This window comes from Trifolium pratense, linkage group LG4, assembly GCF_020283565.1.
Source record: "Trifolium pratense cultivar HEN17-A07 linkage group LG4, ARS_RC_1.1, whole genome shotgun sequence".
In the NCBI taxonomy this organism is placed as follows: domain Eukaryota; kingdom Viridiplantae; phylum Streptophyta; class Magnoliopsida; order Fabales; family Fabaceae; genus Trifolium; species Trifolium pratense.
The window spans coordinates 2,113,248-2,138,398 of record NC_060062.1 but is presented as its reverse complement, the minus strand read 5'-3'; the positions used below and the strand labels follow the sequence as shown (position 1 = coordinate 2,138,398).

The following is a 25,151-nucleotide window of genomic DNA, read 5'->3' as shown; positions in this document are numbered from 1 at the left end:
GGGCATCAGGGTATGGTTTGTATATGTGAAATTTTAATTTTTCACGGTGCAAGATATTTTTTTTTTGGCATTAACCCTTTAATTTTTAGGAAAAGAGGTTCAATATTTTAGAGTTTAGTTGTGGGGTAAATAAATTCTGATTAAAAATTGTTCCCGTAGTTTCCGTGAACTTAACTCAATTGGTAGGACACCGTACTATATGCGTAAGAGTTCGGGTTCGAACCCAGAAAACTTCATTTATTTATCTTAAATGTGGATTTTTTAACCACTAGGTTACTTGACAAAAAAATAATTTCCACAAAAAATTGAACTCAGATTCTTCTAATCAACGGAGTCTAATAAATCTAAGGCCTTGATTTATGTTTATAGCTTTTGTTCAAGGCATTGAGACGCCATCTTCAGTCGCAAGACACCCGCCCCCATTGCTGAGAAGTCACAAGCCTTTCAATAAACATAATAATTTACACTAGAATGTTTTTTTCTTTGGACAATATTTAACACTATAATGTTAGTTTTATAGGTTGTCGAGGTGTCATGAATAGACTATGATGGAATAACTATCTTTTTTATTAGAAATAAAATAACTCACTTTATAAATTTAAATTCATTAAGTAACCTTTGATTTAAGATACGGTTGTCTTAGAATTAGGTGTTGAATTTAACTCATCCTTACAAAACCAGCTTGCAAGATAAGGATTGACTCTAGTTTATAAACACATATTCAGGTCATCTCACAACCGATGTGAACCCTCTCGCGATAATAGCGCTTGAGGCGCAGATATAAATGGTGGATGACCCGATCAGAAACATGATAAAAAGCAATCCAGGGAATCGTGGAGAGGTTCTGATATCATATTAGAATTAGGTATTGAGTCTAACTCATCCTTACAAAACCGGTTTGTAAGATGAGGATTGCCTCTAATTTATAAACACGTATAAACCGATGTAGACTTCGTTTAACATGTTGATATTACACCTTTATAAAATTTGTACGAAACGATCTCTGTCATTGATTCACGATCGGACAGCTATAATTAATTACAGCCGCACACAGTCACTGCGTGCAATCCGTTTGCGAAATACACAAGTTCTCTAAAAGAAATAGTATAAAAATACACACAAGTTGATTATTTCACTCCACAACTCTTTGCACTGTTTCTATACATTGTGTGATTTCTTCTTCTTTTTCTTATTATTGTTTGGTGGTTTTGAAACTTTTGGTGGTTTTGATTTGTTCTTCACAAATTTTCACAAACTCATTTTCTTCCAAAATTTGAATATTACAAGGCATCTCATGGAAGAGGAAGACATGAGCATTCAGGACTTGGTTTCGGTGTTGCGTACGGCATTTATGACAGAAGACTTTGATAGAGTTGAAGGTGTTTTAGTGAGTAGATATAAAAGACTCCAAACAGAGATTCTAGACCTTAAAGAAAAACTTGAATTGGAGAAACAAACCAGGTTTCAAGCTGAGGAAGATTTGAGGAAAAGAGAGGAACTGTGTGAAAGACACAAGGATAATTATGAAACATTGATGAAGGGAGTCAAGGAAAAAACTAGTTGTTTAACTGAAAGAGACAACATTGGAGTTGGAGAGCTAAGAAAGAAGAACAATGCATTGGAAATGGAAGTTTTTGAGCTGAGAAAAAGGAGTAAGGATGCTCAAGGTGCATCATCATCATCATCAGGTATGAAAAAAAGAAGTGAGGCTCTTCCTGTTCCTATGATTACTGATTTTGAAGACAGAGATGAAGAGAATATTGCTGAGTATGAGATTGGCAATGGCAACGAAGGTAACGAACCTCCCAGCAAAAAGAGCAAGAAAGCCGAAGGTGCATCATCAGGTATGAAATTTATATGCATTTTTATGAATGTTGCTTAATAAATATTTGATTATATTTAATTAAGTGATTGTTAACCTACTTTTTTGCTTCTGAATCTCATGTTTCTTTAGCGATGACACAAACTAGAGGAGCTACAGTTGATGCTGCCCATTCTAGACATGGAAATCCTATTACCTCTTGTTGTAGAGAGTCTGTAGCTAGACATGCGCCGGTAGTAGAGGAGGTCATTGTGATGGGCAGTGCTGTTGTCCCTCCATCAGACGCGCAGGTATAACGAATCTTGATTACATCTATATTTATTGGTGTTAATTTGAATAATTTCTTCGTGAATTGAAGAAATTTAGGTGGAGTTGAGCACCGTAAAATGTATTTCAAATCATGGTTGTTTGTTGCAATGTGAAGTTATATGATCTATTATTCTAGTGTCTTATGATTTTTGAGTGCACAAACATTGAAGAGAAGCTTAAAAGAAAGATTTTGTAGTGTTTTTCTAGAACACGTACATCCAAGTATCCTACCTTATACCCAAGCACATTTCCGAATTCCAAAACAGAAGTTTTCAGGTCATTCTGCACCGGTGCGCTTCCTTGTGCGCTTGTGGTGTGTTCCAGATGCATTGGGACTGATTTCAATTTGTGGTTGAATTGAATGTTTTTGTAGCAACAAATGGCAATACACTTCATATCATCGGTCCATCAAGAGCGCTATTCTAATTTTCTGGCCAACAAAAAGTTTGTGGAAGAAACAAACTTCCGGTTTGAAGGGGGAAAATCATCACATATTCAATGGTTTATAAAGGCCAGAGGATGGGTGGAATTGACATCGTTTGCAAAAGATGCTAGTATGACATTAGCTAAAGAGTTCTATGCAAATGCATATCAGGATCCTGCTAAAAAAGATGAGAATAATAAGAATAATCTGAAGAAATTCACTAGTTTTGTCAGAGGGAAGGAGGTTCCATTTCATGATGAAATTATCAACAAATTGTTTGGGCTTGAGAACTATGAGCAGTGTTCCTTTGAAACAAGAACGGCCAAAGGCTCTAAAATTGATCATCAGGAGATTCGTAGTACTTTGTGCAGGGATGAGGCCGATTGGGTCAGGAACAAAGATGAAACACCATCAAAACTTCTCACTTCTAACCTCACACGCAATGCTAAAGCATGGGCAATATTTGTTTTGCGTACCTTGCTCCCGTGTTCACATAGGTCAGACTTGACCATTCGGAAAGCATCCTTGGTGACTGCAATCCTTAAGGGTGAACAAGTCAATGTTGGCCGTCTCCTAGCAGATGACCTTTGGAGCACAGCTAACAGTTCTAATACCTCAAGCTACATCGGCCATGCATCATTGATCAGCAAGCTCTGTGAAAGGGTGGAGGTGTACCCTGAAAATAATGAGGAAATGGTGAAGCCATCTGGGGCAATCACCCCAACATTTTGAACACGCGCATGAACCTAAATAATACTGAACATGGAATTGTAAAGGTATGAAGTACCTTATTGAAGAAAATGAAAATGTATTTTGAATTGAAGTTAATCCTACTGTCATATAGTAAATTTGAATGAAATAATGTTGTTCATAACATTGAATTGATAACTATCTCTAAAGCCAATTGTACAATTTCTTATGCTAAACAAAGTATTCCTCTAACCATTCTGGTATGTAACATTACATGAAATGATACAAAAAGCATAATACACTCACAGTACAAATCTAAAACTTAAAATCAAAGTAGTTGAAATAATAGTGACAAGATTGTCACACTCATATCAAGCTTATTTTAAACAGAAAGTAAAAACTAACACACATAATGGAGAAAATAATCACAACAATAAAACTAGGACATTTGCACCATCTGGTTCATGGTTGAACCATTAGTCCTCCTCACTCTTGTTATCCTTTTCACTCTTCTCTTAGGCTCCCCACCAAATATCATCACAAGCCATCTAGGCTTTCCAATAAAAAACACAAAATATCCAATGCCTATTCCAAACACAATTCCACATCCATATTCAATTGCCACCGGTTTCCATCCAAATCCAAATTGATGTCACTGTTGTGAATCTGAGAGAGATTTGGTAGAAGATTTTGTTTGGTTGAGGATGCAAGAAGAAGCTAAAATTGATGTCACTGTTGAACCAATATTGTCTAGTTACTATCATGTTTCAATCTTGTCACAAAAATCACTGGAAACTGCTTTTGCCAATCACCTTTCAGTCAAACTAAGCAGTGTAAGTCTTCCTAGTACAACACTTTCTGATCTTTTTGTTGGTGTTTTTGAATCTGATAAAGAAATTATGGATGCTATGAAAAATGATTTGATAGCAGTTAAAGAAAGAGATCCTGCTTGTATAAGTCATGTGCATTGTTTCTTGATTGTATCTTCATTGCTTTGTGCTACTTCTTGTTGTAAAAGTTGTAGCATTCTAGCTTCAAGTGATTGCAAGAGGTGTTCAAGCTCCATCACAAACTCTATGGCACCGTCGGCTTGATCATCCTATAACATAAAACAATTGAATGCTAATTGAACTTATAGTTGCATTTCAGAATGTATAAAAACATTTGTATATGAAGCTTTTCTCCATATGCTTATCACGTCAAAAAAGGGTAGCATCACCGCTACCAATTTGACAATCTATAGCTTCCGCAAACTAATTCGTCACATAACAGTGAATCAGTCAAAGAGGAGAATCAGCTTCTAAAAAACATAGTAAATAATTCTATGGAATGATAACATGGCAAAGAGGAAAGATGAAAACGAGTGTCTACAGATGCGACGCGAGACAATATGAAACTTTGAAGAAACTATTGACCCTACTCAGACAGACCATAGTTGTATCCACTAAGATGGGGGCGAGTAGGTCCTGGTGGTAACTCCTTAGGAACTGCTCGCTTGAGCTCAACAATTTTACCGTTCAATTCATGAAACGTCTTAAGTAAGATTAGGGACAACATAAGCGAAAATCCAAAGCCTCTGAGTGTTGTGATCACTCACATTCTTACAATAAAGAGAGAAATCATATCATTTTGCAGATAAAACAAGAACAAACATTCAAAACAATCAAGAATTTTCTTCATAATAACCATAGTCATATATCTTAGGTGAAAATAAGAAGAAACATTAAATATTTGCTCCTTCAAATGGAAGAAGGTTTTCCTTGTGAATTACTATCTTACAACCAAATCTTCTAGATATAACACCAAGGTCTTCAATCATTTGAGTATTTAAATCGCAGCAAACTAGTTCGCCATCTTTTTTTCTGAACAACATATAACCCTTCTTTCCTGCTCCAATAGGATTCTCGAGGCAAGGTAAAGGCCCTACAGTGAAGATTTAGTCCATGATTCTTTTACACCGAGTTCACCTAAAATTTTGAAATGTGAAAAGTAGCTGAATCTTTGTAATTTAAGATCAAAGCAATAGACCCATTTAATAGCACTAACAGTCTCCACACCGAAAAATATTCAAATCTATCATCTATGATGTCCGAGGGTATGGATGTTGTAAGGAAAATCTCATTGCTCCAATCAAACGACCACAAATAATGAGCTTCATTATGTGTTTCAATTTCACTAGTACACAACCCGTGAGAGAGGTCATCTATGTACAATTGTTCATCACCCATATAGTCATGATCCATATCGATATCAAGTTTTCTCCAAGAGTTACTTCTTAGACTAATTTGACTCGATTCTCAAACCTTTCACCGGAAACACAATATAACTCAAATGTTTTATCATGATAATAACCGTCCGAAGGACAAAATGTTTGATGTATTAAAATAGTTGCATCATCATAATAAGAATGATCCTTGGTTAGGAAATTATTGTGGTACATAGTCATGAATTAAGAGGACCATGATTTGCGTACACATCCGAATCGCTTCAAAGATTTAATAGGTAGTTTTGAAAGAATAGAGAAGAAAAGATCATTAGCTATATGTAATTGATTTCTTACCATTACCTTCTCATTTGCCAAGAACACATCCACGCATCTCTTCATTTTAACATGAAGCCAGGTTTTGCTTTGGTTGATTTATGCTGTGAAATTAAAAAACCTGATTCCGTTGAATTTATAGAGAAAATTATATGTTTACTTTAAAATGTTTTTTTTGTTATGTTTACTTTAAATTATATACGCAGAGTTTGAACCCGAACAGTCACTTATTACTTAAGAGTGAAATTTTTCATCACTGTGACAAAAAAAATATATTCTATATAAGTAAATTAAAGTGAGAAACTTAATTTATAAGTAACTTAAAATATTTCCTTAAAAAAAAAAAAAGTAACTTAAAATATTAAAGTCAGAAACTTAATTTATAAGTAACTTAAAATATTCTCCTTTTTTTTACTAAGTAACTTAAAATATTATTTTTTCCTATTTTTATATAAATGTAAGAAACTTAATTATAAGTTACTTTAAATATTTGAATTTTTTATTAATTGCTATATTTTATCTTAATTTACATTTTTTATCTTAAATGTTGAGGGTTTACCTATTAGAGATTATCTTTGGAATTTAAAAACTGGGGACTAAAATCATAAAGAAGAAAAAAAATTATAAAAAAAAAAATCATAAAGCAAAAATAATAGATTAAATTAGATGCCATGCTTACATTACATTTTTTTTTTTGAACATGATGCTTACATTACATTGATATGCCTTTTATGTTTTTTTTTTGAAGCAATTAAAATAGGGAGAAGTTATTATACATAAGTGTAATCCTTATGCATGGTACATAAGTCAATAACATCCATTAGATTGAGCATCCACATGTAATAATCCTAGCCAATCTCAACTCACACACTCACACCTAATCTCACACCCCCCAAATTTCTCACGTACCCCCCAAATTACTCGCGCACCCCCAAATTACTCGCGCACCCCCCAAATTTCTCGTGCACCCCCCAATTTCTCGCGCACCCCCAAATTTCTAGCGCACCCCCCAAAATTTTTCACGCACCCCAGATGACTTGTGCGCCCAATTTTTTTTTAACCCCCCATATTTCAAGCCTAAACCATTTTGCTGTGGGAATGGTTTCAAAAATATACACTCCAAAACCATTAAGTGCATAAGATGGTTTTGAAGTACAACCTATAATTAGAATCATAATTGTTTTTTTTTGGTACAATTATAATCATTATTTAAAACCAGTTAAATGGTTTCAGATAGTTATACACTAAAACCATTTGTATTGTAAAATGGTTTTATGTGTGTTTTTATGGTTTCAAAAATTCTGGAAACCATTATGCTGGTTAAATGGTTTCAGATAGTTATACACTGAAACCATTTGTATTGTAAAATGGTTTTATGTGTGTTTTTATGGTTTTAAAAATTCTGGAAACCATTATGTTGGTTAAATGGTTTCAGATAGTTATACACTGAAACCATTTGTATTGTAAAATGGTTTTATGTGTGTTTATATGGTTTTAAAAATTCTGGAAACCATTATGTTGGTTAAATGGTTTCAAATCACAATTATTGTTTGTATTCTAATTATAGGGTTGTACTCTAAAACCATCTTATACACTTAATGGTTTTGGAGTGCATATCTCTGAAACCATTCCCACAACAAAATGGTTTAGGCTAGAAATGTGGAGGGGACCAAAAAAATAAAATTGGGGGGCAAAAGTCATATTGGGGGTGTGCGAGAAATTTTGGGGGTGCATGAGAAATTTGGGGGTGTGCTAGTAATTTGGGGGGTGCACAAGTAATTTGGGAGGTGCACTAAGTAACTTATGCATGGTGCATAAGGATAGCTTATGTATAATAACCAATCCCATTAAAATATACACTCTCATGCTTTAATTAAGAGCTTAGATTATATTTTTCTACCCTCTTATATTAAGAGAAGTTTGTATTATTTATATGATTTCATTATTTTCTATTCACATCATTAACATATAACTTTAAATGTTGTCGTAAACTATGAAGTTATACAAAATAAAAAGTTTGGACAAATTATATAGCTGATTAAAAAATGCTATTTAAAATTGAATTTTATACTCTAAAATTATAAAGTTAATAATAATTTTTTTTATTTATTTTGGATGAATTCGGTGTAAAACAATCATGAAATAAGCTCTTTGTTGTTGGGTCCGAACTCACAATTTTTTTTACCTTGCCTTAAATTAGTAATTTTGTTTCTTTGATATACTATGGGTATGAGGCTGAACCAATATTGTCTAAATTAGATGACTCTCTCTATCTCTCTCCTCTTTTATCTTCTCTCTCATCTTTTCCCTCCAAAATTTATTCATATTTTTATATTTTATTTTTTATGTTTTGCCTAAAGTCACACAAAAGGTAGGGAAGACAAAGTTAGAGAATAATTTTTCGTATCGGGGTATGGTTTGTAGATGTGAAATTTTGATTATTTTTTTACCTCGAGTTTTTATTAAAAATAACTCGAGTCTTTACCTTAATTCATTATGAGTTTATCTCATATTAAAATAATAAAAATTATTATATCGATGACATATATAATACGCATGAATAATTCAAAATTTCAACTTAATTATAAATGAGTGTCATGTTTAAAAAAAACATCAAATGATTGAGATATTTGACTAGTGTGAAATAGTCGTGTAGATTTAGATTATACTGACTTGAAAGTCTTCTCCAAAGATGGAACCGGTCAAAGGTGTATTGATGGTTGTTCGAGTTTTCATCTAAAAAATATTTCATTTTATATCTTGAACTTATCTAATGAAGAACGTTGGAAACTAATCAATAAGAAAAAGTTTCCACAAGCCATTGCGATCATGATTGGTAGTTGTGTTATTATTTCATTTGAATTTTCTTGCCGTATCAAAAATTTCCACAAGCCATTAACTAGTAGTGGCTTGAACAAATCATAAGTCGGTTGAAAAAGTCACATGATACAAAGAGGCAAAAATTTAATTTCAAGTGAACCACAATTCTTCTACTTAATTATAGGTGATTCTAATAAAATTATTATCAAATTTATTAAAGTAACATAAGAGCCATGCTATTTACCATGATACCACAAATAACAAAACTCACCATATGCACAGTACATGGATATCACAAGTATTATTTTTAATAAAAAAAAAAACGATATTGGGCGAAAAACACGGTCATGATAGTGTTATTCGCATTTTTCATGATTACGGCCTTCTTTTATTTTTTTACTACAAGCAACGGATAGCCAACAAAACATGAATGATAATGCAGCAAAAACATGTTTGAAACAAATCACTTTACCACAAGAAAAGAATGCAAAGTATTGTAGAACCATGTTTACTATATGCAATGAAATTAGATCATTTTTTGAATCTGTCGTCAGTACAATTTCATGTTCAGTATTAATACGGTTCATTTGTATGACCAATCAATTTCCAAATAATTTCACTTCATTATATTTTTTATAACAAAACCTGAAAGATTAACATACTATGTATACCTTAAATATTGTAACCAACATTGAGCAACTTGTGCGGATGCACAGGTATTTTCTTAGATACAGTGAATTTCTTTTCTATCCATTTCGCGTTGATTGACAAAGATGGCATCACCATTTCCTCATTCATTTCAGGGTACACCTTCACCCTTTCACAAAGCTTGCTGATCAGTGAGGCGTGGTTGAGGTAGCTTGTGTGACCAGAATTAGCTGTGCTCCAAAGGTCATCTGCCAGGAGACGGCCAACATTGACCGGTTCACCCTTAAGGATTGCAGTCACCAAGGTTGCTTTTTGAACGGTCAAGTAACACACATCTGAACATGGGAGCAAGGTATGCAAAACAAATGCTGCCCATGCTTTAGCATTGGGTGTGAGATAACCAGTCCGGAGTTTTGCTGGTGTTCCGTCTTTGTTCCTAATCCAATCGGTCTCGGGTCTACACAAAGTACTATGAATCTCCTGATGATCAATGTTAGAGCCCTTACCCTTTCTTGCTTCAAAGGAACACTGCTCGTAGTTCTCAAGCCCAAACAATTGATTGATAACTTTATCATCAAATGGAACCCTCTTCCCTCTGACAAAACTAGTGAATTGCTTCTGATCATTCTTATCATTCCCATCTTCTTTAGCAGGACCCTGATAGGCATTTGCAAAGAACTCTTTAGCTAATGTCGTACTAGACTCTTTTGCAAATGATACCAATTCCACCCATCCTCTGGCCACTATCATTGCTTGAATATCCGAGAATTGGTCGCCTTCTAACCGGAAATTTTTTTCAAACACAAAGCTGTTTTTGGACTTAAACTGTAACTCAGAATAGCGCTCTTGATGGACCAATGATATGAAGTGGAAGTTGTCAAAGGAGTTAGAAGAGGCGTTCGTGGCAAGCCTTTTTCTCTTTGCTTTGTTTTGTGTAACCATTTGTTCCTACAAAAACAGTCAAGAACGGAATAAAACCAGGCATAGTATCCAAAGTTAGAGCAAGTACCAGGAATCAGTAACCATCCTCTTCACACAAGCATGCTTAATCACAAAATAAAAATAAAATAAAATTCCATCACACTCGATAATCTCAAAACAATAACAAGGTTTTTGCTATATTAGCGCAACACATTCAACAATAATTAACTACAATACACGCCCTTTAGCTAGTTTTAAAACATAAGTTACTAACTTGGTGGTGTGCATAACACAAATTACTCATATACTACTCTTTTTGAAAACATGGCAAACACCATTACCATCATCATAACATCCAACATCACTATCTCATCCATATCATGGGAAGGAAAGCAAAACAACAAAGAAATATCCTCCAGTTCTAAAATCATAAGAAAGAAAAGGTAAATCCAATAGAAATTCAAAAAAACTTACTCAAAGAAAAGAGAGAGATGTGACAAAAGAGAGGATAAAGGGAATGGTGGTCTGACGGCGGGCCTGAGGTGGCCATAATGTTTGCCTGGATTGAGGAGGGAGAAGGACTTTCCGGGAGTTTCTCTCCCACGTAGGATTTTCATCTATAGTTTTGTTCCTTTGGCTCTGACCGTACTTATAAAAACAATGGTTTTGGCAACAGGTTGTCTTTTGTAGCTTCTGTCAAAACCATGGTTTTGGAGTTTCAAACAAGAAGCTATACATGTTACAAGGATATATCTGGATATGAAGGTTTCAGAGACATTTCTCTGTTTGGAATTTTTTTTAAGGAGTGATGGGATGAACAAGTGTTATCCTTCCATAATTTTCTAACACATTTTTTAGTTACTTGGACATGGGAGAATTTTGAGGAAGCAATTTAGTCCCTTGCCACCCTCTCAATCACACCTAAGTCTTAATGAGCTTACTACTTACTAGGACTGTCGGTGCAAGCAGTTGATGGAGAGAAGGCAAAATACGACAAAGCAATATACTAGGAAGAAATACAAATAGAATGGATGACAGTATACCAAGCAAAACAGATTAAAAGACCAAACAGAAGAGGCAGATAATGCAAACCTAATACTTCACAGAGGAGTTTTGTTTTGAGAATCTACTGCCTTCTATTATAAGAATAATGAAAGAGTATTCCTATATCAAACTAATTTAAGTTTGAAGAAGCTGAAGCTAGATGTTATGGTAATTATATCAATGTGGTTGTTTCATACTATTGTGCAAACATGCATTCTATGTTCAAAATACTTCATCCAAGCGTAGTCTAAAGGGAATTGTCCTGATATAGCATGTAACGTGCTAACAAATATGCTGTGTAATACAGTAATACTGCAAGTAAATGTCACTACTTCTCTTGCTATACCTCTTACTTGTAAGACAATGAGCTTGGGTTGGCTTAAGAGAGGAAGGACAACAAAGTTGAAACCTAGCAAGAAGGGACTTAAAAAGCTGTGGTCACGCAGCAGACCTCCAGAGAGCGCAAAACAGAAACTAAGAAAATGTGCAGTGAAGTCAGTAAGGAACGCATGAAAATGTGCTTAACCCTCCAAAATGAGCCCCAATGCATTTGGGTTGCGCTTCAGTGTAGGATGACCTGTCGCTTTCTGTTTTAGATATCTGGGTTGCCCCTGTATTGGAGAAACACTTCAAAATCTTTCTTTTAAGCTCTTCTTCAATGTTTGCGCACTCAAAAACCATAAGACACTAAAATAGATCATAACTTCACATTGCATCAGACAATAATGATTTTAAATACATTTTACAGGGCTCAACTCCGCCTAAATTTGTTCAATTCACTAAGCAATTATTAAAATTAAGACTCATTATTCTAGATGTAATTAAGAATCATCATACCTGCACGTCTGATGGAGGGACAACAACACTGTCTGTCGCAATGACTTCCTCTAAGACATGAATGCTGTCATTCTCTACTATAGGTGCATGTCTTGCTGCACTCTCCCTACTTAAATTGGTAGTAGAATACCCATGTCCAAAATGGGCAGCATCAATCGTAGCTTCTCTAGTTTGTGTCGTCACTGATAAGAAATCATATTAATTATAAATAACTAATAAGGGCTTACAGAAAATTACATCTGAACTCAGAATTGCATATAGTAGGAGCATTTCAACTCAGTATTGGAGTAAAATTGGAAGAAACATCTGAACTATTTGTTACTGGAACTTCATATGGCAAGTGTATTGGTGTTTTTTTTTTCTTCTAGTAACACCACAAAAATATCCAAGTACACCCAAATATATGAAGCAGAGACACTCCTCGAAATAGGATTGTCGGACACGTGTTAGTGTCCAACACTACAACCACACATGATTACATTGAATTATCTCAGTTTTTCAATTTATTATCAGTGTCGACGTGTCAGTGTGTCCGTGTCATGTCTGATGTCCATGTTTGTGTCCGTGCAAAATGAGTTTATGCTCTTAAGTTATGTCATATTACATTTACAATTACAAATGATGATTATGAGTAATAATATTTTAATGTGAACTGATTCAATCACCATATCATACCTGATGACGATGATGCACCTTGAGCATCCTTGCTTCTTTTGTTCACCGGTTCAGAAAGACCATTGCTATATTCATCCACCCATTTTTTCTTCAACTTTTTCAGCTCACAAACTTCCAATTGGACCAATGAAATCATACCTGATGACGATGATGCACCTTGAGCATCCTTGCTTCTTTTGTGAATTAGTTCAGAAAGAGCATTGGTATCATCCATCCATCTTTTCTTCAACTTTCTCAGCTCACAAACTTCCAACTCCAATTCATCATTCTTATTTCTTAGCTCTCCAATGATGTTTCTGTCAACTAAACTAGTTTTCTTAACTTCCTTCAACAATGTTTCATAATTATTCTGTGCTTTTTTCCCTTTTTCACAAAGTTCCTCTCTTTTCATCAAATCTTCCTCAGCTTGAAACCTCATCAGTTTCTCCAATTCAAACTTCTCTTGAAGATGTAAAATCTCTGTTTGAAGTTTGTTATATCTACTGACTAAAACATCTTCAACTTTATCAAAGTCTTCTGTCAGAAAAGCTGTGCGCAACACTGAAACAAGTTCCTGAATGCTCATGGCTTCCATGTTTGTTTGGTCAGTTGAACCTAACCCAGGTTCGGTTTTGGGCTGATTTTCCATAAGAAGCTGAAAAGATTCAAACTTTGGAAGAAAAGGGGTTTATCGGAAAAAGGGTTTCGCTAAATAGAAACAGCGGGAAGAGTGAAAAAGTGAACTATGAAAGTGGAACTATCGAAGTGGATTTGGGCTGTACTCCCGATATGAACGCAGTTACTTGTATATTTCCAACACACGCAATAATTACATCTAGGCCTTGTTTGCTAAAAAAAATAAAAAATACTAGAAGATAATTCATAAGTTAGATGTTACTGCACCTCCGTCCCAACATGATATTTAGAAAATATTCATCGAGATGAATCTAATAACATCTTATATGTTAATGTTTATTTTTTATTTAGTGGTAGAAAAATATGGTCAAACCAAAATATGTGAAAAGTGCACAACAGTCAACTGAGTCACTCAATTTGAGACGGAAGGAGTGACTTATAACAAATAAACTAGGTGATTACATTGATAATATTTGGTAAATTTAACGCTTGAGCTAGTTTATAAGTATGAAATGAACTATAACATCCCTAGATGACCTAGCCCATGGCCATGAGATATATAGTAGAAGTTGAAACTAGTGCTGCTAGGGACCTAGAACATTAATCTTATGTGTATGTGTCATAGACATGTATTGGATGATGGCAAAGCCAAATTTTTCACTTGTCGCTGTCAAGTAGTAATCGTCTATTTTCAAGGCGTATTCACCGTACTATAGTTCGCTTTGCTAAACGCGATTCGGTTGATACAATCCAGTTCGCAGATGGTTGTTGCCCAAGTCTAGAACACATTATAAGTTAGCTTGTCACCTATTGTATTTTCGCCAAATAGAACCTTAAACTGTTTCTCTTAAACTATAAGAACTTTAATGGTCCGTTTGGTTGAAAGGAAATAAAGTAGAAATGAATAAAAACACGGAAACCGAAAAATGAACTTAGACTAAGATTTAGTTTAAATTCATTCATAGGTTTCATGTTTTTCTTCCTTCTCATTTTTTTTCTTTCTAACCAAACGGACCATAAGAGACAAATAGAAATAGTATACGTAGATTGGAAGACATGAGCATTCAGGAACTCGTTTGTGTTTTGCGTACAGCTTTTCTGACAGCAGACTTTGACAGAGTTGAAGAGGTTTTAGTCAGTAGAGATAAGAGGCTCCAAACAGATATTCTGCATCTTCAAGAGAAGTTCGAAATGGAGATACGAACCAGGTTTCAAGCAGAGGAAGATTTGAGGAAGAGAGAGGAACTGTGTGAAAGAGGAAAAAAAGCACAGAATAATTATGAAACATTGTTGAAGGAAGTTAAGAAAACTAGTATAGTTAACAGAAACATCATTGAAGAGCTAAGAAAGAAGAATGATGAATTGGAGTTAGAAGTTTTTGAGCTGCGAAAGTTGAAAGAAAAATTGGTGGATGATATTAATATTAGCAATGCTCTTTCTGAGCTTAGAATCAAAGTTGGTGTTTTGGAGAAATCAATGAAGAAGAATATTGAGGCTCTTGCTGCTGATCATGGGACTACTAATTTTGAAGACAAAGATGAAGAAAATGTTGGTGATATACCGTGGTGCCTGCTCCTTTGCAAACAAATGAACCGCCAGCAAAGGGAGTGAGAATCCTCAAGGTGCATCATCACTAGGTATTTAGATTCTGCGTGCATCTCTTATTATTGCTATATGTATTTCTTGTTGTTGCGGATTGCTGAAAAATAAAAACCGGAGGCATGTTGTCACACTAAACGCCCAATTGATCAGTAACATAACAATTCTAGGTAGCTTGGCCCGGGAATGACCATGGTCAAGAACTACTACTAGTACACATGCATTGTGCAATTCTAGTAACATAGCAATCCGCAACATGATGACTTTTATGATATAAACAAGTGTAAAAATATTGATTTGTTTAATTTATTTTTAATTTATTTATTTTTGCAATGTAGTCAGGACACATTATCGTGCGCCTCTATTTATAAGAAAACGTGGGGCGGCCAGAAAGCACCGGTGAACTTGTATGTTGGAAACAGCTTTGGCTAATCATCAACTTGCTGTTAAATTTGGCATCTTTCTGATCTTTTTTTGGGTGATTTGGAATGTGATAAAGAAATTATGGATTCTGTAAAAGTAAAACATGATCTGAAAGCAGTGAAGGAAATAGACCCTGCTTGTATAAGTAATGTGCACTGTTTCTTGAATTTCAAAGGTTTGCTCATAATTTGTTGTTTAATGGAAGTAACATTTTGGCAGTAATGATTCAGAAGTGTGTTCCAAAGGCTTACATTCACTTCACAAAAAGGACAAAGATCAAGCTAGTCATTACTTATCTATAATAATAATATATAGTACTAAAATAAGGTTAAGTGTTTGGAAATGAACAAGATGAAAAAGGGTACTGTTAAAAGTGTTAATAGTTTACCTGATTAAAAACCAAAAGAAAAGAAAGTTTGCATGAAATGGTAAGGAACTTAGCATAGATATTTATAGTCAAATCAAAAATAAAATATAGTATCATTTTTTTAATGAGAAATTTAGTTTTGAATGTCTTTGTATGGCGACCACACATAGGAAACAAAATTCTATAGAGGTGACTAATGATATAGGAAACAAAATTCTATTAATAGTGACTATACTTGTTAGATTTTATATTGCGTCTAACTTATTCTTACAATATTGACTTGAAAGGTGAAAATTAGTTACAAACTCATGTGTATGTCAGCTCACATCTGAAGTAGAACTCTAAACACACCCTTTCACATCCAACATTATTGGGCGGAAAACACGGTCATGATAGTGTTGTTTGCATTTTTCATGATTACAGCCTTCTTTTTACTTTTACCACAAGCAATGGATAACCAACAAAACATGATGAAGGATAATGCAGCAAAAGCATGTATGAGACAAATCACTTTACCACAAGAAAAGAATGCAAAGTATTGTAGAACCATGTTGCAGCAAAATTCTGGCAGTAAACATCTATGCAGTGACATGTTTACAATATGCAATGCAATTAGATAATTTCTTGACTCTGTTGTCAGTACAATTTCATGTTCAGATTAATATGGTTCATGTGTCACCAATCAATTTCCAATAACTTCCCTCTTTTTTTTTTATAACAAAACTTTAAAGATTACTACTCTATAATATATACCTTAAACATTACAAACAGCATTGCGCTACTTGTGCGGATGCACAGATATTTTACTTGATGCAGTGGAGTTTTTTTCTATCCATTTCGCGGTGATTGACCCATACGGCATCATCATTTCCTCATTCTTTTCAGGGTATACCCCCACCCTTTCACAAAGCTTGCTGATCAGTGAGGCATGGTTGATGTAGCTCGTGGGAGAAGAACAGTTCGCTGTGCTCCAAAGGTCATCTGCCAGGAGACGGCCAACATTGACAGGTTCACCCTTAATGATTGCAGTCAGCAAGGTTGCTTTCTGAATCGGCAAGTCTGACACATTTGAACACGGGAGCAAGGTATGCAAAACAAATGTTGCCCATGCTTTAGCATTGGGTGTGAGGTCAATAGTGCGAAGTTTTAATGGTGATCCGTCTTTTTTCCTAACCCAATCCGCCTCGGGCTTGCACAAAGTACTATGAATCTCCTGATGATCAATTTTAGAACCCTTGGCCTTTCTTGCTTCAAAGGAACATTGCTCATAGTTTTCAAGCCCAAACAATTGGTTGATAATTTCATCATGAAATGGTACCATCTTCCCTCTGACAAAACTAGTGAATTGCATCAGATCATTCTTATCATTCCCATCTTCTTTAGAAGGACCCTGATAGGCATTTGCAAAGAACTCTTTAGCTAATGTCGTACTAGCCTCTTTTGCAAACGATGTCAATTCCACCCATCCTCTGGCCACTATCATTGCTTGAATATCCGAGAATTTGTCCCCTTCCAACCGAATATTTCTTTCAGGCACAAACTTTCTGTTGGCCATAAACTTAGAATAGCGCTCTTGATGGACCAATGATATGAAGTGGAAGTTGTCAAAGGAGTTAGAAGATGCGTTCGTGGCAAACCTTTTTCTCTTTGCTTTGTTTTGTGTAACCATTTGTTCCTACAAAAACAGTTAACAGAACAAAACCAGGCATAGTATCCAAAGTTAGAGCAAGTACCGTGAAGAAGTAACCATCCTCTTGACAGAAGCATGCTCAATCACAAAATTGAAATAAAAATAAAAATCCATCACACTCAATAATCTTGAAACAATAACAAGGTTTTTGCTATTTTAACACAAAAATTCAATAATAATTAACAACAATACACACCCTTATACAAATTTAGAACCACTCACCCTACCCATTGTTAAAACATAAGTTACTAACTTGGTGGTGTGTGTAACACAAATTACTCATATACTACTCTTTTTGAAAACATTGTGAAGACCATTACCATAATCATAACATCCAACTTCACAATCTTGTCCATATCATGGGAAGGAAAGCAAAACAACAAAGAAATATCCTCCAGTTCTAAAATCATAAGAAAGGAAAGGTAAATCCATAGAGATTTGAAAAAAATTACTCAAAGAGAGAGATGTGACAGAAGAGAGGATAAAGGGAATCGTGGTGCGACGGTGGCCATAATGTTTGCCTGGGTTGAGGAGGGAGAAGGACTTTCTGGGAGTTTCTCTCCCACATAGGATTTTCGTCTGTAGTTTTGTTCCTTTGGGCTCTGACCGTACTTATAAAAACAATGGTTTTGGCAACAGCTTGTCTCTTGTAGCTTCTGTCAAAACCATGGTTTTGGAGTTTCAAACAAGAAGCCATAGATGTTACAAGGATATATCTGGATATGAAGGGATGGGGATAACAAGTGTTAACGTTCTATAATTTTCTAACATATTTGTTAGTGCTTGGACTTGGAGAATTTTGAGGAAGCAATTTAGTCCCTTGCCACCCTCTCAATCACACCTAAGTCGGAGCTTACTACTTACTAGGACTGTCAGTGCAAGCAGTTGATGGATAGAAGGAAAAATACGACAAAGCAATATACTAGGTATCGTGTGTACTTACACTATAGATGCTAATAGAGAGGAAGAAATACAAATAGAATGGATGACAATATACCAAGCAAAATAGATTAAAAGACCAAACAGAAGGGGCAGATAATGCAAACCTAATACTTCATGGAGGAGTTTTGTTTTGAGAATCTACTGCCTTCTATTATAAGAATAATGAAAGAGTATTCCTATATCAAACCAATTCGAGTTTGAAGAAGCGGAAGCTAGATGTTATGGTAATTAGGATTATAAATGTGGTTGTTTCATACTATTGTGCAAACATGCATTCTATGTTCAAAATACTTCATCCAAGCGTAGTCTAAAGGGAATTGTCCTGATATAGCATGTAACGTGCTAACAAATATGCTGTGTAATACAGTAATACTGCAAGTAAATGTCACTACTTCTCTTGCTATACCTCTTACTTGTAAGACAATGAGCTTGGGTTGGCTTAAGAGAGGAAGGACAACGAAGTTGAAACCTAGCAAGAAGGGACTTAAAAAGCTGTGGTCACACGGCAGCCCTCCAAGCGCATCCTTCCTGTGCTCTAGCGCTCGCAAAACAGAAACTAAGAAAGAAATGTGCCTCAATCGCAAACTATTGGGTCCAGTATGCGCTCCACGCGCGCAAAGAGGCGCTCCAGTGCAGCCAAGTCAGTAACGAATACATGAAAATGTGCTTAACGCTCCAAAATGAGTCCCAGTGCATCTGGGTTGCGCTGCAGTGTAGGATGACCTGTCGCTTTCTGTTTTAGATATCTGGGTTGCCCCTGTACTGGAAAAACACTTCAAAATCTTGCTTTTAAGCTCCTCTTCAATGTTTGCGCACTCAAAAACCATAAGACACTAAAATAGATCATAACTTCACATTGCAACAGACAATAATGATTTGAAATACATTTTATGGGGCTCAAGCTCAACTCCACCTAAATTTATTCAATTCACTAAGCAATTATTAAAATTAAGACCGATAATCTAGATGTAATTTAGAATCGTCATACCTGCATGTCTGATGGAGGGACAACAACACTATCTGTCACAATGACCTCCTCTAAGACATGAAGGTTGTCATTCTCTACTATAGGTGCATGTTTTGCTGCACTCTCCCTACATAAACTGGTAGTAGAATATCCATGTCCAGAATGGGCAGCATCAATCGTAGCTTCTCTAGTTTGTGTTGTCACTGATAAGAAATCATATTAACTATAATAGTAAATTTGCATAAATAAGGGCTTACAAAAAATTACATCTGAACTCAGAATTGCATATAGTAGGAGCCTTTCAACTCATAATTGGAGTAAAATTCGAAGAAACATCTGAACTATTTGTTACTGGAACTGCATATGGCAAGTGTATTAGTGGTTCTTATTTTTTATTTTTTTTAGTAAACACCACAAAAATATCCAAGGACACCCAAATATACGAAGCACACAGACACTCCTCCAACTAGACGTGTTTCATTGTCCTTGTCGGACACATGTTAGTGTCCAACACTACAACCACACATGATTACATTGAATTATGTCATGTTTTCAATTTATTATCGGTGTCGACGTGTCAGTGTGTCCGTTTCGTGTCTGATGTCCATAATAACCCGATGCAAAATGAGTTTATGTTCTTAAGTTATGCCATATTACATTTACAATTACAAATGATGATTATGAGTAATAGTATTTTAATGTGAACTGATTCAATCACCAATTGGACCAATGAAATCATACCTGATGACGATGATGCACCTTGAGCATCCTTGCTTCTTTTGTGAATTAGTTCAGAAAGAGCACTGCTATCATCCATCCATCTTTTCTTCAACTTTCTCAGCTCACAAACTTCCAACTCCAATTCATCATTCTTCTTTCTTAGCTCTCCAATGATGTTTGTGTCAACTAAACTACTTTTCTTAACTTCCTTCAACAATGTTTCATAATTATTCTGTGCTTTTTTCCCTTTTTCACAAAGTTCCTCTCTTTTCATCAAATCTTCCTCAGCTTGAAACCTCATCAGTTTCTCCAATTCAAACTTCTCTTGAAGATGTAGATTCTCTGTTTGGAGTTTGTTATATCTACTGACTAAAACATCTTCAACTCTATCAAAGTCTTCTGTCAGAAAAGCTGTGCGCAACACTGAAACAAGTTCCTGAATGGTCATGGCTTCCAAGTTAGTTTGGTCAGTTGAACCTAACCCAGGTTCGGTTTTGGGTTGATGTTCCATAAGAAGCTGAAAAGATTCAAACTTTGGAAGAAAAAGGGTTTATCGGGAAATGGGTTTCGCTAAACAGAAACAGCGGGAAGAGTGAAGAAGTGAACTATGAAAGTTGAAGTAATTTGGGTTGTACTGTCGATATGAACGCAGTTACTTGGACATTTCCAACACCCGCAATAATTACATCCGGCTCTATCTATTTGGTAAAAATTGATAAGTTAGTTTATAATCAATGAGTTGATAGCGAATAATTCATAAGTTACTAGTCGTTAGCCTATAACAAATAAACTAATTAATTGAATTTTAGTACTCCTTTCGTTCTATAATGAATGAGTCAGTTGATTGCGTTACGCATGTCAATCCATAATTTTGACGATTAATATTTTTAATTATATAATAGTAAAAATTACAAAAATATGATATTTTGAAAATATCCATTGAGATGAATCCAACAACATCTTATATGTTAATATTTGTTTTTATTTATTAGTAGAAAAATAAGGTCAAAGTAAGATATTGAGTTTAACCTATCGAGCTGAACCGAGTTGCTCATGAGCTCGAAGCGAGTCGAGTTCCAGGCTTCCAGCTAAAAAAAGAGTTCGTAACGAACTCGAGTCAATTTTTGAGCTGGTCTAATTTTAACAAGTTGAGCCGAGTTGAAGGTAAGTTCGACTCATTTCCACCCCTATTGAAATAGCATTTAAAAAATAAGTTATAAACTAGTAAAATACATGATGTTATAAGCTCTTTTTGAAAAACGCTTACCATTTTTTTTTTTTTGTTATATAAATTTATAAGCCATAAATTATAAACTATAAGCTCAAAATATAACCTTACCAAATAGAGCTTTTAGGGGGTGTATTGGATTAGGATTTCATAGGATTTTAAAAGACTTTTTTATGATAAAAAAATCTTGTGGTATTCAATCAAGATTTTTAGAAAAGTTAAATAAATCTTGTGGTATTCAATTAAGACAATTAAGATTTTTTTTTCAAGGCAACAAAATCTGTTGGTATTCAATTGAGATTTCTTACCACTTTTAAAATGTCTATTGGTATTCAAAAGTCTATGGATTTTGATGGATTCTTCTTTGCAATGGATTTTGATGGACTTTTTAGTTGAAAATACACACAAAACACTCCTCCAACAATCTCACCAAAACCCATGAGACTTTTTATAATATTTCAAGACTTTTTTTTCTTCTATCTACAGAATAGAACATTATCAATATTTTGATTTTCTTTTCACCATCAAATCAAATTTCTTCATGGTGATTTCTTTTGAATGACAATGGACATGCATACAAGTGTACTCAATATTGTTTATATATATTATTGCCCATCGATTTTAATTTTTTTCAATTCATTGTTGTTTTCTTTCTTTCTTATACATTATGAATCTATGATCGATTTTAATTTTTTCAATTTATTGTTGTTTTTCTTTCTTTCTTTCTTATATATTATGAATCTATGATCCATTCATAATTTTTTTTCCCAGTATCTCCAAATCAAAGGAAGGGATGTACTTGTTTTTTTTTCACGTTAATTATCATTCAACTGGTTTAGTCATTGGTGTGGCAACCTTAATTTTTTTTTCATTCACTTCTTTTTCTTTTTCACCAAGAATGGAAAGTTTTTTTCAATATTAAAAATTCATAAAGTCAGTTGAAATCTTAAAAATCTGTATTATAAAATCCATTAAAGTCTTTTAAAATCCAAATTGGAAAATCCTGATTGTAAAAAAGTATTTTAAAAAGTCTTAAAAGTCTATACAATCCTATAAAATCTTTTAAAATCTTCAAGATTTTTTTTTGTTAAAATTGTCCGTCAAAATCCTAATCCAATACACCCCCCTTAGAGTACATTAAAATAAATTACCATATCAGTGTCTGGCTATATAAGATACTCTTAAATAAGTTTAGGATTTTATGAATATTTTAAAAATGTTTATGACCTCTATTAAATTTACTCATATTAAGTTTTTAAGAATTATGTTTAAACTGGTAAATTTTTAAAATATAGGGTTTTTTTTACAGTGAGAACAAATATATGGACTTAATTGATAGTAAGTTGTTAAATATAGGGATTAATTTGACAGTTTAATAAAGTTAGAGAATTTTTCAAAATATTTGTAAAGTCAAAAGACCTATTTAAGAATGTCTTACAAGGTTGTAGACTAATTCCATACAAATTTTATTTGGATATGTACTCGCATACCGTTAAGGCAGATAATTATGACAAATTTTTATTTTTTATTTTTTTACAATGAGCTGGGGATCGAGCCCATGACCTATAACATGTATCCAAACTCTTCACCACTAGACCAAACCTAGTGACTTACAAATGGTTGTTATTGTTCAGATTATTTTATTTTTTCATAAAAAAAACAAACTCAATTCATTTCATTACTCAAATAAGTTTCAATACAAGGACTCGTAAAAAAAAATTCAATTTAATTTTTGTGAACTTAATAGAATTATACAGTACACTTCATCAATGTATCGTCGGTACATATTAAATAAAATGTGTATCAAAAAATTTACGTATTAAAAAATGTGGGTCATGCTAAACAGTACCTCCAGGGCACTTGTTAAGCATATTAAAAAAAGAAATCAAAAGATAAAGTTAATGCTAAAGTCTAAAGACATGACTTTTTATGTTTTTAATGTATTAAATGCACAAGTTTCAAGACAAAACTTCCACATTGGTATCCTTAACCAGTGTCCGGGGCTAGAGGTGGGAATAGGCTAGGCCGAGTTAGGCTTTGTCAAGCCTGAGTCTAGCCTATCAAAAATTTGAAGGTCTGAGCCTGGCCCGTGGCCTAACATAGGCTTATCTTTTAGGCCTGAGTCTGACCTTTTGAAAGCCTAATGTGGCATGTTAGCCGGTTTAAAAGCCTATTTCACATGAACATATTTGAATAAATAATTATATTTATTTTTAAATATACTTATGAACTAATAAATGAATGTTCTTTTGATATATAACATGATATGTTAGAGACTTTGGCTATATATGTCATCATATTTCAATTCTAGTTTATAATAATACATTTATATATGTGAAAAACTAATGTCGATTAATAAACTTAAACTACTGAAAAAGTTAATAAATTTATAATTTAATCAAAGTACAAATTTTAATATTATAAATAATAATAGTAGTTAGAATATTATTCATATTAATTTAAATAGGCCGCCCTAATAGGCTAAAAGGCTTTTTTAACGGCCTACAGCCTAACCTATTTCACTAAATAGGCTTATAAAAAAGCCTCGGCCTGCTCTACTTAAAGAAATAGGCTGGCCTGGCTTGAGCCTATGTAGGCTAGGCTTTAAGGTCTGGTAGGCCGGTCTGGCCTGTTGCCACCTCTATCCGGGACACTATTTAACATTTTCCAAAAAATGCAAATATCAAAAGAAATGACATGTTTATTAAAGGAAAAATACTAACCAATGCCGATGTGACAACCTAATATGGTAAAATGGTCTTGAAATTTGTGTATTCGATATTTTTAAAGTATAAAAAAAATGTTGTTTTCGATACAAAATTTACTTTTTTTTTATTAAACAACCCCATAATTTATAACTGAGAGAGTATTTATTTGTAACACTTGATTATTTATTTATTTATTTAATTCTTTTGTTTTATTAAAAAATGCTTAAGTAGCAAGTTACATGGAATAATTTGATTTTTTTAAAGTATATTCTTTTATCAAAATAAAGAAATTCAAAAATTGATCAACACCTTCATCATTAACTTCATCGACTTTCATGAATTAAAAAACTGTATACTCAAATATTTGTTAATGACTAATGACTAATGACTAATAATAAGTTTATCGCATAAAACATGGAAAAGAGGAAATGATGAAGAAAAAAAAAATTGTATCAGATGATTGAAGATGAGGTTGCAGACGCAGGACGAAAACGAGTGTCTACAGACGTGACGCGAGACAATATCAGCAATGGGACCATGAAACTTATTGTCTCAAAATTAACACATTCAAATATGGCAGAGTTTGAAGCTAGTCAGCAAAATTGTCTTCTAATGTGTTGTTGCGAGTAGGGTGTGCAAAAAATTTGGTTATCCTTAACTAAATTACTAACCAATCCATATCCAATTTTAGTTTGCAAAATCCATTTAAAAAAAAAACCACACCACTCCAATAAAAAAACACCAATTATAAACCATAACCACATTTTGTAATTTGGTTTGGAATTGGTTTGAAAATTTAGGCCCAATAGCTAATTCAGGCCCAATATTCAATTTTTTAAAATTCTTTATTATATAATAAAATAATTAATTAAAAGAGGGGTGGAGGACCGGTGGTCAACCGGTGGTCAACGCCGGACCACCGGCGGCCGGTGCGGCGGCGCTCCGGCGGCGGGCGGCGGTTTCCGGCGGACCTCCGGCAACTTTCACGGCGGCCGGCGGTGGTGCTCCGGCGGCCGGCCACCACCAACCACCCATACTATTTTAATATTATTTTATTTTAAAAATCAGATTTTTAATAATTATTTTAAAAATAATTAAAAAAATCAGATACAAACCATGCACACCCCTAGTTGCCAGCCAAGATTTAAAACTTGCAGAGATAT

General features: G+C 34.1%; 4 protein-coding genes across 4 annotated transcripts; 2 read left to right on the top strand and 2 right to left on the bottom strand.

Moving 5' to 3' along the window:
• Positions 1–1,133: 1,133 nt before the first annotated feature.
• Positions 1,134–3,500, top strand: LOC123919470. Its single transcript, XM_045971392.1, has 3 exons — positions 1,134–1,844; positions 1,955–2,112; positions 2,505–3,500. Exons 1-3 carry the CDS (start codon positions 1,295–1,297, stop codon positions 3,285–3,287), a joined length of 1,491 nt encoding a protein of 496 aa, XP_045827348.1. The 5' UTR covers positions 1,134–1,294; the 3' UTR covers positions 3,288–3,500.
• Positions 3,501–3,949: 449 nt separating this feature from the next.
• Positions 3,950–4,339, top strand: LOC123920738 (serine acetyltransferase 3, mitochondrial-like). Its single transcript, XM_045973041.1, has one exon. The coding sequence runs from the start codon at positions 3,950–3,952 to the stop codon at positions 4,337–4,339; it is 390 nt and encodes a 129-aa protein (XP_045828997.1).
• Positions 4,340–9,092: 4,753 nt separating this feature from the next.
• LOC123919457 lies at positions 9,093–13,508 on the bottom strand. Its single transcript, XM_045971379.1, has 3 exons — positions 12,730–13,508; positions 12,055–12,236; positions 9,093–10,200 (listed from the first exon to the last, which is right to left on the bottom strand). The coding sequence occupies exons 1-3, from the start codon at positions 13,355–13,357 to the stop codon at positions 9,277–9,279; spliced, it is 1,734 nt and encodes a 577-aa protein (XP_045827335.1). The 5' UTR covers positions 13,358–13,508; the 3' UTR covers positions 9,093–9,276.
• A 2,795-nt stretch (positions 13,509–16,303) lies between these two features.
• Positions 16,304–20,832, bottom strand: LOC123882145. Its single transcript, XM_045930952.1, has 3 exons — positions 20,074–20,832; positions 19,354–19,535; positions 16,304–17,408 (listed from the first exon to the last, which is right to left on the bottom strand). The coding sequence occupies exons 1-3, from the start codon at positions 20,561–20,563 to the stop codon at positions 16,512–16,514; spliced, it is 1,569 nt and encodes a 522-aa protein (XP_045786908.1). The 5' UTR covers positions 20,564–20,832; the 3' UTR covers positions 16,304–16,511.
• Positions 20,833–25,151: the final 4,319 nt, after the last annotated feature.